This window comes from Podarcis filfolensis (assembly GCF_964270895.1).
Source record: "Podarcis filfolensis genome assembly, chromosome: 1".
Classification (NCBI taxonomy): domain Eukaryota; kingdom Metazoa; phylum Chordata; class Lepidosauria; order Squamata; family Lacertidae; genus Podarcis; species Podarcis filfolensis.
The window spans coordinates 43766571-43781318 of NC_139604.1; the positions used below are offsets into that span (position 1 = coordinate 43766571).

General features: G+C 44.0%; 1 protein-coding gene across 3 annotated transcripts in view; it reads left to right on the forward strand.

Moving 5' to 3' along the window:
• Window positions 1–11057, forward strand: part of STEAP3 (STEAP3 metalloreductase) — a 29865-nt gene extending 18808 nt beyond the window's left edge. For all 3 annotated transcript variants that reach the window (XM_083582449.1, XM_083582450.1, XM_083582451.1), the window contains exons 4-5: window positions 2310–2471; window positions 5028–11057. In XM_083582449.1, coding sequence (XP_083438575.1) covers window positions 2310–2471; window positions 5028–5318 — 453 coding nt within the window. In that variant the 3' untranslated portion in view covers window positions 5319–11057. The remainder of the gene's footprint in view (window positions 1–2309; window positions 2472–5027) is intronic.
• The last annotated feature ends 3691 nt before the right edge of the window (window positions 11058–14748 follow it).

Genomic DNA, 14748 nt, shown 5'->3' on the forward strand with positions numbered 1-14748 from the left:
CAGCACTTTAGCTAATGGGGCCTCCTGCTGCCGTGCAATTTCTGTTCTCATCCTGAAGCAAAGTACTTAACCCGAGGTAATATTTCTGGGTTAGTGGAGTATGTAACCTGAAGCGTATGTAACCTGAGGTACCACTGTATTGTACAGCTGGGGGGGTGGGGAAGGTACAGAAAAGGGCAATCAAAATTACCAAGGGCCTGGAGCGACTCTCCTTTGGAGTAAATGTTGGAATGTTTGCGGCTTTTTCATTTTAGGGGGGGAAAGGCAAGAAAGGGTGGATGTGGCAGAGGTGTATAAAACCATACCTGATGTGAGGAAAGTGGACACACACACACAAACTATGGAATTCATTATCACAAGGTGTAGAAATGGCCACAAATTTGGACGGCTTAAAAAGAGAATTAGACAGATCGATCAAAGATAAGGCTACCAGTGACAATGAATCATGCTGACTGCATACTACCCCCCGTATCAGAGACTGTCTGCCTCTTAAGTAGCAGTTGTTGGAGATCACAAATTGGAGAGTGCTGTTGTCGCCAATGTCCTGCTTACGGGGCTTCTCATGAGCAGCTGATGGACCACTCCGGAAAACAGGATGCTGGATGAAACGGGCCTTTTGTCTAATAGCAGAGATCTTCTTACGTTCCCCAAAGCATTGCATGGGAGTTTCAGTGCAGCTAGTGGAAATATATTCCACATTAGCAGTTTTAGACTCACAGCCTAAGAAATACTGATGAATGCAAGATGCCGCAATGAGTTAGCACTTTTCAGTTTTTTTATTCCTGCTAATATTGTCTGAGCCTCCTTCCCGATCACCTTGCTGTATTCGGTGCAAGGGATGCAGTCCCTCAACAGCCTCTTAATTCCAGCTGCATTTATTTCTCTTCTGTGATTCTTGTAAATAAATCCCTTGCAAGCCGTTGATGCCCATTTCCCTCTTTTCTTGCGTTGTTTCTTTCTTTCTTTCCCCCCTGAGCAACATCCTTGCTTCATGAATCGCATTGATTTTAATGGAATAAATGGCTGGGTCTAAGTGTCAGTCTCTGTAATATAGTACAAATCCCATTTCTTTTTTTCCATTAGCCTGAACGCTTCTCTCCTAAATGCACTTAAACCAAATCCCATTAAGCCCTGAGCAGTCAAGTATTCAGAGAGCGACACTTGTGGACTTAGCTCGAAACTGGAGCTGATTTCACATATTAATTGCAGCCTTCGATGGCAAAGCATGGTCTGATCATGGAGGTGCCAAGTTATTGGCAAGCCCTGCAGAGGTCAGTGAGAAATTGTGGCTGATACAACAGAGGTGTTGCGTATTTGACATTCTCTGGTCCAAGAGGTGGGAAGACAGTCTGCTGTGAACAGGGCTGCACTCTTCTGGAAGGAGCAGGTCTGTAGCTTCAGTGTACTCCTGGAGTCACTGGAGGACCTCAGTGGCTAGGAATGCCTGTTTCCAGTTACCTGGCTGCTGCGTTTTGGACCAGCTGAAGTTTCCTAGTTGACCAGCTACAGCCCTTTGGAACAGAAGCGAAGCCACTGTAACTTCCAGCTTGAATTGTTGCAACATGCTACAAGTGGGGCTGGCCTTGAAAACAACTAGGAAACTTCAGCTGGTCCAAAACGCAGCAGCCAGGTTACGGGATTGGCTTCCATTTAGAACACACATAAACCCCTATATCCTTTTAAATGTGTTGTGGACGGGGGGGGGGGAGTTGTTTTTATTAAGTATTTTGTGTTCTTTTCTTTTGTATTTTAATGTTGTGAACTGCCCTGTGATCTTCGGATGAACTTAATTTAATTGTTTAATAAATAAAATAAATGTCCAGACCCAATTCGGTTCCCAAAATGTCTGAAAGGCTACCTCCTTTCTCAGAGACCCCCTCAAGTGTTAAGATCAGATTACCTTCTTGATAATTCCACCATCCTCAGTAGTGTGGCGGCACAGGAGAGGGTATTCTTTGTGGCAGTTGCAAAATATAACTTGTAAATGATGATGATGGCGATGGATGAAATATAAGGTTGCTGGATGGAAAACATTGGTGCAAACTCATTTTGTCCAGGAGAGGAGGCAGGTTGCACCGGCAGTAGATTGAGGCCAATGGCAGAATTAAATGCCTAGACTGGAATGGGAGTCAGCCATGTGCTGGTGCAGAAGAATTTAATCATTGCCACCTTTGACAGAAGGGCCACCAGGCTGCTGCTGTTAAAGAAAAGAAACCCCATGAAAATGCTTCATGGGTACGGAGCGAACTCTGTGTATCTTTTAAACCCTCTTTTGTTGCTCCTACACACCTTTGCTCTTGTTCCTTCAGGTGGAGAAGAAAACAGATCCATGGGTAGAGGAGGAAGTCTGGCGGATGGAGATGTACATCTCTTTTGGCATCATGGCCTTGGGCTTGCTGTCCTTGCTTGCCATAACCTCACTTCCTTCCATCTCCAACTCTCTCAACTGGAGGGAATTCAGTTTCATTCAGGTAAGTGCTGCAATTCAAGGGTTTTTAGAGAGGGAGGGAGGAAGACAGTTCCCAGGGCCAAAACAGACACCACAAGGCTGTTGTTCACATAAAAAGCAAGGGATGTTTTTCTAATCTCATTCCAGTTCAGGGTGGCTGGGAACAACCTTCCTTTTTTCATTTTCACCATAAAACAAGTAAAAGTAATGAAAGTAGTTCAGAAGATTGAAAAGAAGGGTCAAGAGCTGTTTTAGCCATGCCCAACATTAAAACATTTGAACAGCCCCTTGGTTTCCCAAGCCATTTGCCGCTGCTGTTTGAGAAGTACAAGCCCCAAGTTCCTTTAGTGCACAGGATGAGTGTTGGGGTTCTTTGGACCCCAGACAGTTCTGCAGCATAGATTTGACACTTAAGAACTGATTTGCGGCTGCCACCCCATATTAAATATAGAAAATATCAGCACCAAATACGTTCAGTACTAGTTCAAATCCATTTTTGTTATTTTCCTTTACATTTCGTCATTTGCTATTTGTTTCTCTACATTGCATTACCCTAACAGAGGACTTTGTTGTTCCTCTGCCCCCCAGTGGTGAATGTTTGTGTTTGCGTGTGTAAAAACTAGTTTAGAAGATCTCTACTAGGACATGCATGTTGTAAAACGACATCAAGAATTTGTTTTCCATGCATGTGTATTAGGATACAGTCCACTGCACACTTCCTTAATAATAAGCCCTACTGAATCCAATGGCCATTTACTTCTGACCAAATATCCATAGGATTGCGCTGCCCTTTCTTTTTTAAGGAAGCTATTGGACTAAGACAATGGTCTGGATACTGAATTGCCCTTCCATAAACAGAAGGGACTCCCAAATCAACAATTCTTCCTGTTAGAAGAAAGAGGTTAGGGGTTGGAGGGAGGGGAGAGGCTATTTACATCAATTCCCCTGCAGCCCTCAGCACACACCCCAAGCTGTTCTGGAGCGTCCCCTCTATACTCTGGAGCGGATTTGCAGAGGACATACAGTGGGAACCTGCAAAAAAATCACCGCCGCCAGCAGCAGGATCTCATGAGCAGAGTTCCACTCTCAGGAAGTTAGGATCCATGCCAATGACTCATCAGAAACAAATCACTGGAAAGTATCCTGCTCCAGTCATTGTATCTATTTTAGGCTGAATTTTAGCTGCCTGAGTTTTGCTCATTTATAAGAAAAGAAAGGCTTGTGTTACAATTGTTCCATACCTATAGTTAGAGTGGTTTGTGTTAAAACTGCTTCACTGTGGTGGTGGTTGCATAAAGGGAGCTGTAAACTTTTACAAATCATTACTTAAAATTGACCTGATTACTTGGCAGTGGACCTGATTACTTTGTGCCAGCCTTTGACCAGGAATGTAAATGTGAGGACAGCTCATCTGATCAGGCCAATTCGCTGTGAGAGTCTGGGAATTTCAAAAGAGTAGCTTCATTCTGCCCAAGCAAAATGCCCTAGAACAGGGGTCAGCAAACTTTTTCAGCAGGGGGCCGGTTCACTGTCCCTCAGACCTTGTGGAGGGCCGGACTATATTGGGGGGGGGGAGTAATGAATGAATTCCTATGCCCCACAAATAACCCAGAGATGCATTTAAAATAAAAAGGCACATTCTACTAATGTAAAAACACGATTCCTGGACCGTCCAGGGGCCGGATTTAGAAGGCGATTGGGCCGTATCTGGCCCCTGGGCCTTAGTTTGCCTACCCATGCCCTAGAAGCTCATATATTCCCATCAACAGAATCTGGCCTAATAATAATAACAACAAAAATGTCAGCATTACCCATTTTAGCTCCTACCCCACTCAAATTAGTTATAACTACATCACATTGAAATCAACAGCTTAGCAGTTTGGTTAGGAGGAGGTAAATCAGGTCCCTTCGGGTGTGGTGGCTTTGTCCAGTTGGCTGCTCAGGATGCCAGGAGCCCCAGAGAACCCACACACACCTTGTTGGAGGTCCCAATAGATACGCCTGTTTCAAATATTAGGTCATCCACCCACCCACCCTCTCCATCATGATATCATTCCTATTCATTTTCTTTTTCCAATCTCTTGTTCTTTTTGGATTTGCCCGCCCCTCTCAACCTCCAAGTCTGTGTCCCTTATTGTGACAAAGCTAAAGTATACCTAATTGACATAAGCACATATTTCCTATATGCCTCCATCTCCCTCTTCATCTGCTTTCCCTTATTTTAGCATTCAGGGACCTGTCATGCTTGTTCTATTGACGCACCATTCACATGGCTACTAATAATAATTTTCATTGGTTTCGGACCTAATTAAAACTTACTTGACCTGGATGGAGGGCCGCCTTTGGGGATAAGGCCCATTTCAAAGCTGCTACTCAGGTGCACCCCAACCCTGTGCTTACTCAGAAGTAAATCCCACTGAGGAAAGTGGAACTTGCAGCCAAGGAATTGTGGACTGTATTGGACTGTAGCATTGGGTAGGATACAAAGGATAAATAACGCTTGGAGAAACAAGAGTACCAAACTCCAGCCACGTCACTGAAAACAATGTTGTTGTTCTTCTTCTGCTCCCCTTTTCAGTCCTCCCTTGGCTTTGTCGCTCTGGTGATCAGCACTCTGCACACCCTGACTTACGGCTGGACCAGGGCCTTTGATGAAAGCCAGTACAAGTTCTACCTGCCTCCCACCTTTACTCTCACGCTGCTGGTACCGTGTGCTGTGATCCTGGCCAAACTCTTCTTCCAGCTCCCTTGTATGAACCAAAGACTGCGGCGCATCAGGAACGGGTGGGAGAGGGGCAGGGATGTCAAGTTCACCTTGCCCAGAGCATCGGGGGAATTTTCAAGTGGAGAAACCAGCAGCACTGTGTGATCCAGCATCTCTCTCTCTCTCTTCCATCATGACAAGTTTTCAAAGAGCACTATGAAGATTCTGGGGGTTTCTTAATATAGTTTTTGTTTGTTTTTTGAAGCTTGTAAGTTTGCTATTATTGAATGGTGGTGATAATTATCATCTTATTTCAGGCACTTAAGGAAGGAATGTTACCAGTGTTTTAGAATATACTGGTAATTCTGGGGGTGGGGAGAGTGGTTGCCTTAAAACTTAAATCTTTTGGGGGGTGTTTGATGCGGCGGGGGAGAGACGTTACCAATGTATCTGGCTTACACCGCAGTATTTGGAATATATTGGTAATTATGTAAGGCAGGGGTGGCCAACATGGTGCCCCTCCCAGAAGTTTTAGACTACAACTTCCATCAGTCCTGACTATTGCCTAGCCTGTCACTGATAGGACTTGCAGTCCACAACACACAGAGGGGCCCATGTTGGCTAACCCTGATGTAAGGGGTGCAGAATGGTTGCCTTAAAACCTCAGTGCACAATTTTAGTTGCACAGTTTAATGATGCATAGGAAAATAGAATCACTCTGCTGATGCATTCAACAAAGGGGGGGGACACAGCATTTTCTGCGCACCTGGCAAATGGTTTCTGTCTTCTTTTAAGCCAGCATTCCTGCATGATCCCACAGAGCACACAATCAGTCCACCCGTAAACCAAAGTGGCAACTCTGGAAGGGCCTATTCTCCGATAACAAACGGTGTAAAAAAAAAAAATACTCTAGGTCAGATTGGAAGTACGTGTTAAGTTTATTACACGGCTGCCATTAAAACAGCAACCACATGTTTATAAATCCCTCCTCCCCTTCTGTATACAAACTACCTGTACCCCGATGCCACAGCCTGTGCATTTGCCCACCCGACATGATGGTCTGAAGCTGACGGGACAAAACCAAAAAGTGTCATCGGTTGTTGCAGAGGAAGAACTAAGCGTGAAACTGCCACACATTTAAATGCAGTTCCAGCCTCACTTTTCCTTTGCATGGGCCAAGTTCACACATTACTACTTATGTATTTATTACATTTATATAACACCTTTCTGCCAAGGAGCCCAAGTCAATTTATGATTTTTTAAATATTGAACAAATAAACGATGCAAAATGTAAAGTTGGCCCTGATTGAGCTGGTGGGGGAGGAGGGAATAAGTCCGACTGGAGCAAACCAAACCGTGATGTTGTCTTTGCCTGCTTGCCTCTCTCTTCTCCTTCCCACACAACTGGTGTCCATTGACTAGAGCAGGCCACTATATCATCCATGCAGCAATTGCTCGTGTCTCTTTGGCAACTTTGAATAAGTGAAACGGCAGGTGTGCCAGTGATCGTTTTAGCATGTCAACAAATTAGGTAAAGTGAGCTTAAGAGGAACCAGGCTGCAAACTGAGCACATGCTGGCCCTCAACACGAATTCCCTCAAGATGACTTGCAAACAAATGGTGCAAAAGTTGGAAAGCAACCTCCATTCCCAAGAGGGAGTAACAAGAAGCTGGTAGCTCTCTAGAAACATGGAACAGTTGATTCTAAGCAGAGCCTGTTGCCCTATGAAACGTCCTCCTGTGTCCTCATCTGCAGCATGTCGGTCTCCCCATCCACCTCGCCCTCCAGCCACTTCAGGTGACACACAGGGAAAGATCTCCTGGAATGGATCGCAAAGTTTGTAGTGGCTGGCGAGGAATCTCTTCAGTCCAAGGGTTACACTCCTTTATGAGGAAACCTTTGGGGGCTGTGTGCCAGTGGTGGGTGTGGCCAGAGGCAAAAGTGGGTCAAGCAGTGGATGCAACTCTTTGTGCCTTGGTATTGTAGACCACGTTCCAGCCAGGCAGAAGCACTTAAGGAGGGCTCTGAGCAGGGCTGGTCAAGGGCTGGACAGGGTGGTGTGAAGGCTGCATTTGGCCCCTGCAGTCGTGGTTCCCCACCCATTTAATATGGAGGAAGGAATACGTACAACAGTTTATAGAAAGAGAAGAAATGAGCCTTTCCACCACCTCATCTAGTGTGCCCCTTTTATATCATAGAATTGCAGAGTTGTTTTAAAACAGTGCAGGGGAAATTGGGGGTGGTGAGGCAAGGAGGGAGAAAAACGAGGGAGCAGCAGTAATTTGGTTGCTGGCCAACCACTTGAGAAAACAATGAAAACTTCCAAACGCAACTACTGACCAGGAGCTTCTACAACCAGCTGACATGGCTGAAGAGCATCCATTTTTATGGCATCTTGTAGGGAAGAAAGAGGCTCATTGGCCCACTTAGAGGTGACCAGAGGGCAAGCATTTAGTGTGACATTTTAAATTCACATCCTTCAAGACTGCCAGTCAAATGCCCCCAAACACCAGGGCACCTCAACTCCCTGCATCTTAAATCTTCATTTAATGAGCTGCTGTATTCCCACCCAATCTTTTTCACAGCTTTGATGCCAAAGCATTATCTAATGAAGCAACTTCCGCAGCTGATGTACAATGGAAAGGCATTTCTGCACGCCAAATATAAGTCCTGAGGTTCTGGATGGTAAAAACACATACAAAGTACTAATAAGGAATGAATTCATCGGCTCAGAACCGCTTGTTCCAGGACCTGGAAAAGCCAATGAAGGAAGCTGGAACACCTGTAATTAAAAAAAGCCATGGGACAACCTTAAACAAAAAGAAACAGCTGAGCAGAAAGTGGGATGAAGCTGCTTTCAGTATTGTCTGGAAAAACCACGTCTCCTAAGTTAACACTAATGCAAGTCACTATAAACAAATAAAATAACAACTCAAGACTACTGATTCACAGCACGGACAGCTTATTACTCCATTAAAGCAACAGAAATCTTTGTCTAGAAACGGGCTGCTGCACCCATGCACACCCCACTTGCATTGCAAAGCAACCCCGTTGAACTGACCCGATAGCGGTTTCAATGCCACCAGGGATGCATGTTACCGTCAGCTGCTACACATACAGTATGTAGAGTGGGACTCAGACTGCTAGCTCTGATGTGTTGTCTCATATCTTGAGGACAAACGCTGTAACCCTGGCCAGATCAGATCCTGACTGCTGAATGGATTAAATGGTGCAAAAATGTTTTGAGACTACAGACGTGCTCGTTGAATCTGAAGATACAGCATAGACATTTAGAAGTAGTAGCATTATTTGATTACTGTTAGGATATTAGATACGGAACCTGTCTAGATACATACCACAGGACCATTTAGACCACAATCTGCAGTTTCCTTTTGGGCTACTCTGCCTATACAATTTAGAAGGGGCATATCAAGGCAAGTATCAGGCTGTGGCCTACAATCATAAGAAGCATGAATACATTCTCTACATGTACCGGAAGATGTTCTTGGGGACTGTACTAATAATAATTCCCCCCACCCTTTCCTCTTACACTTTGCTTGAGTTCAGAAAGACAATTTTGAAAGTTTGGGTAAAAAAACCAATTTACAGGGAAACCTGGGGAGTAATGACCGTTGTGCACGATTTACAATTTCCCGTAATTTAACTGCCGTCATACAAAATCTTGGGAGGAGTTTAAAAAGCAGTTTGGGAGTTCTGCAAGGGCAATCTTTGAAAAGCTAACTAAAGAACATTCAGGTGCATGCAAAGAGCACTCCTTTGGGTCACAATGTTGTGTAACACATGAATCGTCTGAAAGGCTTTCAAAACGCTGCAGAGGGAGGAAGAATCAGGCAGAAGGCAAACAAGGATTCTGTCGAAGGTAACAAACTCAGGCAGCAAAAAAATTTCAGTAATGGGCTGGCCTTAAGCCATTGTTACCATGGAGGATGGAAAGACAGAAATGCAATTGTTCCTTTCAAGAGTTTCACATGGATCTGAGCTGTCTTCATCTGGTACAGAAAAGTGAACACTGGCACCAGATGTAACACAACTGTATAGGACACCCATGTTTCTTTGTTGTAAGCCACTGTGAGCATGATTTTTTTTTTGTGTGGAAAAGCGGCATACGAAGAAAATTGAATGAATGAATAGCATTCAAGTCAGGGCGCTATGAAAGCAAATGTATCTGAATGTCTCTTCCAGAGAGTTGTGCTTGCTTCAGTGGTGGCTGGTCTATGGGGGCAAATGGAACATTGGACAACCAAGCTCAGGCTGCCAGCTGCCAGCTCTCTGCCTTCTGACTTACGTCCAGTCCAGGGAGTGGCCCAGCCTGTCAGTTTCCTCCTCTTCAGTCTCAGAGGTCCCCTTGCAGAACTCAGCAGTGAGGAGGATGGGGACAAAACTAGAATTAGTTGGCTCACCTAGTCATTGCCTCTGGTTCTGCCTTCTCTCCCCTCCCTCTTCTCTTCCCACCACCACCACCAGTCCCAATGGGACACCAGATACCACTGTCTCCATTCACACGCTATCCTTTCAAAATCAAGCCTGCAGCTGCAAGATCAAGAAACACCTCTCCTTGAAAAGTAGCCAGCTGACCCTATTTATAAGCAAAAACCCAGTGAGGACAAGAATCGAGAGATCCAATGTGACTGAAGAGCTGAGGCGGAGAGAGAGGTGGAGTATTACTCCTCACAATTTTATGCAGGTCTAGAGGAGAAACTTCCCAGTGATCAGACACCGAAGTGCTACCTGCTTTTCTTTGGCAAGCAACAGGGTAGCTACCGCACTATCATGGGAGAAGCAAAAGAGCTGGGAGAGAACAGCACCACCAACCATAGGCAAGTGATCCCTTGTGTTCTCTAACATGCCCCTCCCTTGCTAAACTGTGCCAAGGCTGCTACTCGGGAGTAGCAAAGCATAGCTCCTCCCCAGATATTCTGAAAAATGTCAACCTATTTCCACAGGGTTGCTTTCTACATTTTTGCCTGCTTTCAAGACGCGAAATTCAGCAGGGAGGGCTAAGCTTGAACTGTGCTGCCGGGGGGGCAAGCAGAAAGAGGGGTGCAGTTGTTTGGGGACCTGGAAGATAATGACAGTCATGGTGAGAGAACTGTAAGACTCTGTGACTGTGCCCTTGCAAGCGGAAATCCTGTGGGGATCCAGCCTCTTTGCTTTTAACAGATACCACCGATATTTTCCGATTTCCCTCCACAACCACAAGATCCAGAAATACACAAAAACAAACACACACACACACACCCTCCAGCCCCAGACAGATCCTTGTGCAGTGCACACAAGGAAGACCCAGAGCTCTGGCAGCTGTAACTTGACAGGCCACCTGTTCATATTGTAAGATGCCCATATAGTTGTTATGTTCTCAGTAACCCCAGCTGCTTTACATACAAACATGGAGTAAGCCAGGTTTCAGCACCTTCCTTTGTCTACAGTGAACAACCCATAAAACATACGAGAACATATGAGAACTTAAACAGAATAAAGCCTCTTTATAAATAAAAAAGTTGCAAAACAAAAATCTTTTGTAAACAGTTTCTGCATTTTTAACCCATCAGTACTGGGACAGAAGGGTTACGTGACGCTTGTTTGAAGATACATACCTATGCTATTTTTCTATTTATATTCTGTATGAATATACTGCTGCAAAATGAGAGACATGAAAATGTATACTGCTTACCATTGATGTTTTCTGCACTGCCCCAATTGTGCCTTGGGAGTTTTAACCAGTTACTATCCTGCCTCATACTGGAACTTTAATGCGTCCTGTTGCTATCTTGTACAAAGTGTAACCAGGATATATATCTATGAAATGGAAGCACTGATACTAGCGAAGCCCTGCTATTTTTCTTTCTTTCTTATTTGCAGTAAAAAAAAAAGTTATTTCTAAAGTTCCTTTGCATTTTCTCCTAGTTCGGCTGTTTGAGGCACATTTTCTCCCCTTGCTTTGTAAGGAAGCGAAACACCCAGTTCCAAGGAGGGAGGGAATCCTAAGGCCAATAGAGATTCCCCTGCACTAATATATTTTTTTTATTTAATATTTATTTGATATTATTTTTATTTAATAGGCCAGCCACCTGGCCTCTGAGCTTCTTCTAAGGAAGGGGTGATCCATTCTTGACTTAAGATAGGGAGGAAACACTGTCAGGGAACCTTCACTGATCCATACAATGACCTAGGATATCTCGAAGCAACAAAAGTCACTTCATTCTCTATTTTAAAAAGCTATAGCAGGAAAAAGCGAACAACCAAAGAGGAAAGGCAACGGTTGCCTTCCCTCTTCATCACTTTTCTTTTTAGCCACTACCTCAAAAGAATGCAACATGTGGAAGGCACCATCTCCTACTTAGGAGATGCAGAATTTTGATGAGCTTATTTGGCACATGGCTTCAAGAGAGTTCATTTAAATTCTTGCACTGAAGCTTACCCTCTGCAGGTAAAGCTTTCAAACACTCCCTAGGTATTTGCACTGGATTATTTTTTTTCCAATTCCACTAGTTTCCATTATGCAAAGCTTTCCCTTTCAAAGTCTTAGGATCTAGCGAGCGCTTAATTTGAAGCAGGATTTATTGGGGGGGGAATGTTTTATATTCACCCCTAAGATCAACACACCCAACGACTGTAATTTAATACAATGAAATATGTATTCTTAGGGAAGCTGTACAGCCTGATCCTATGCATGCACACTCAGAAGTAACAGTACAATGGCAGTTGCTCCCAAGTAAACATGCAGATGACTTTTTCTGTGATCAATATCTTTAACGACTGAATTGCAATAAATGCACACTGTTTCAGCAAACCAGATCTGTTTTACACAAACAGAACTAAATTAACAGCATGAAGAAGATTCCACATCCATGATCTGCAGGGAATAGATTCAGGTTTGCATATAATAAAGAGGATTAATATACAAGAGAAGCAAGCTAGGAGTTTCCCCTGGCTTTTTGCTTAACATCAGTCCAGCAAATATTTGTCTGCGCAGCCTTTGGCATTTCGCCGGGCATAGAGAACACAGGCCCCTTGGGTTAAACCAGTTCACTAATGGTTATTCATAAAGGCATCGCTATTTTTCCTTGCACCTGCAAAGCAAAAGCACAGGCTGTGCTGACACCTTGTGGCTTTTGCCGCAGACAAATCCACTTCTCCCTTCTCCCTGCAGAGTAAAATTGCATTGGTCTTTCTTCAAAAGCAACTAGTGTGTCTGTCTGTCACAGTCGTGCTTGCTGAAATTCCAGAAACGGCTATTGGCAAACCATGTGCTTGTCACTCGGAGAACAGCTGCAAGGTGACACGACACGAGGAAACCAAACTGAATGGGACACTTGCACCAACTCAAGTAGAGGACAAGCGTCCTGATGTGCTAGGCGGCTAAATGGGGGGGAGGGTAGGAGTCTCTGCCCCTTACCTTTGCAGAAAAATAGCATGCTAGCACAACTCAGACAACACAAGGAGCTGAAAATCCCTCGCCTAACAACACTCCCAATGCTCTCCTTGCTCTGTGACCCTGTCACTGGGTGCATATCCATCAGTTCAAAGCAGCTGGTGACAAGGAGATTAAAAACTGCAGGGTTTGGGGTGAGAAGAGGATGTATACAGAAACTTTGTCTCTTGCCTCCTGCACCCCATAGTTCATCCACAACTCCCCCAACATGTCTTTTACATTCCTTGGGCACCAAAGAAATCTCTCACTTTGCTTCCCAATCACTGCTTTATCTCTTCTATGTAATAAAAATCAAAACTCTTTCCAAGCCCTTCTGTGTTCTCCTCAAATCCATCATCACAGAAGTGCAAGGCAGTTTCACCCAGGTTCAGAAGGTTATACGTTCTTTCTGCATTTGTGACTTTTCGTCCAAAGAGTTTTGGCCCCCCTGTAGGCATGGTTTTCTGACCGGCTACAAATTTTTTATCCTCCTGACCATTTCTCCTACAGTCAATTCAATTCAGCACTCTAGAAACCATAAATTTGCTTTTTAACCTTGAAGCCAAGAGCAGCTACACATTTGTGTTCTCCCTACAATAAAAGATGTTTCCCTTATGACCATGGCAGAGTCATCCACTTCTCTACATGGCAGTATATCTAAATGCTTGCAGTGACATGAAAACAGGTTCAATTCACATGTTACTTTGGTAGCAGAGATTATTTTATCTGCAGTCGCTTGCACTTCCAAATCACCACCAACACCCCACATTCTTGAAGCATCGTGATTGATCTAACCCTGTAAGGTATCTGCCACAAGCTGAACTGCACAGCGCACACAAGGAGATGCATCTGTTTCCATTTCAGATATTAACTTAATCAAATATTCAGAAGTTAGTTATTCGTGCATCTGGAATCCCTCATAAAATCTGAATGAGTTATAAAACACATTTATTTCAATTGGGACTAAATTCTAAGGAAGCCTAGGCATTTTCACACTCACCATTTTGCAGAAAAGAAAATTGGAAGGCACAGTTTATGCATTCCCAAAGGCTAAAAATTACTTGGGGTTTCTGATGTTCCATCCATTATCTTGTATTGCAGTTCAAAACGTTATACCTCAGAGCTCCACCAGTACTTTCTTTGCTGCCTGCCAACCAAAGCTTATCACGACACAATTTCAAACTATGTATTTCTGACTCATTTCTCCTTCTGTAAGCAGAAATGAGGCACTCAGCTTGTAAAAGAAACAGGATGGGGTAGAAATCTAAAACTAAAACGTTTCAATGTTAGTGTCTCTCCATACCTTTGGGGGTGGGGAGTCATTTTAAAGAGCTAGTGAAAACACACAATAATCAGTACTTCAGAAAGTCGTAATTCAGAAGCATCATTGCCAGGAATAAAACAGAGACCCTATTGTTAAAGCTCACTCAAACAATGAAGTGCCCCTGCTTTTGCACTGGAGAATTCCTGAAGCAGCATTAACTTTTCTCTCAAGAGTTTCTTTATATATTTCCAGATTTCTTACACTGCGCAATACAACTGGACAATGTGGGAACACTAGGCACAGAGTGGAACAACTGTAATAACCTTCAAAAAGAGCCAGTGCACAATGGACAAAGTGCATCAAAAAAGAAACAAACACTGCCAGGTTCTGAAAATATCTGAACCACACCTGTACCTCTCTTCTTTCAAGAACACCACAAAACGGAAGCTGCAGACTTTAAATCTGCAAGGCATTTATGTTACTATCCACCTCTTAAATATGCATTCTGGTCTCCAAATGGCTATCCCTTAAGACCAAAGTATATTCTATTATTCTAACAGAGAAAATAATCCCAACATGCCTTGGGATGGCCACTGACCAAATGGCAACACACCACCTTGTTGGAAGCCCCAGTAACCAGCCAATATGGTGCAAGGAATTTTACTGCATATCTACACCCAATCAGAAAACCAAGGAAGGAGAGCAGGTGTAAAATTCCCATCACAGAAGGGGCTGCTAGAAATTATTGACTCTGCAAATGGTTCTATGCCCTCCAGGGTAAATGACTGGCTAGTAGGGGGCAGGTTCAACTACAAGGAAGCTTCTTCTTCTGCCCCAAATCTACTCTAGTTGGTCAGGAGAACCCATAGAACAACATGTGATGGCGGGTGGGGGGAAA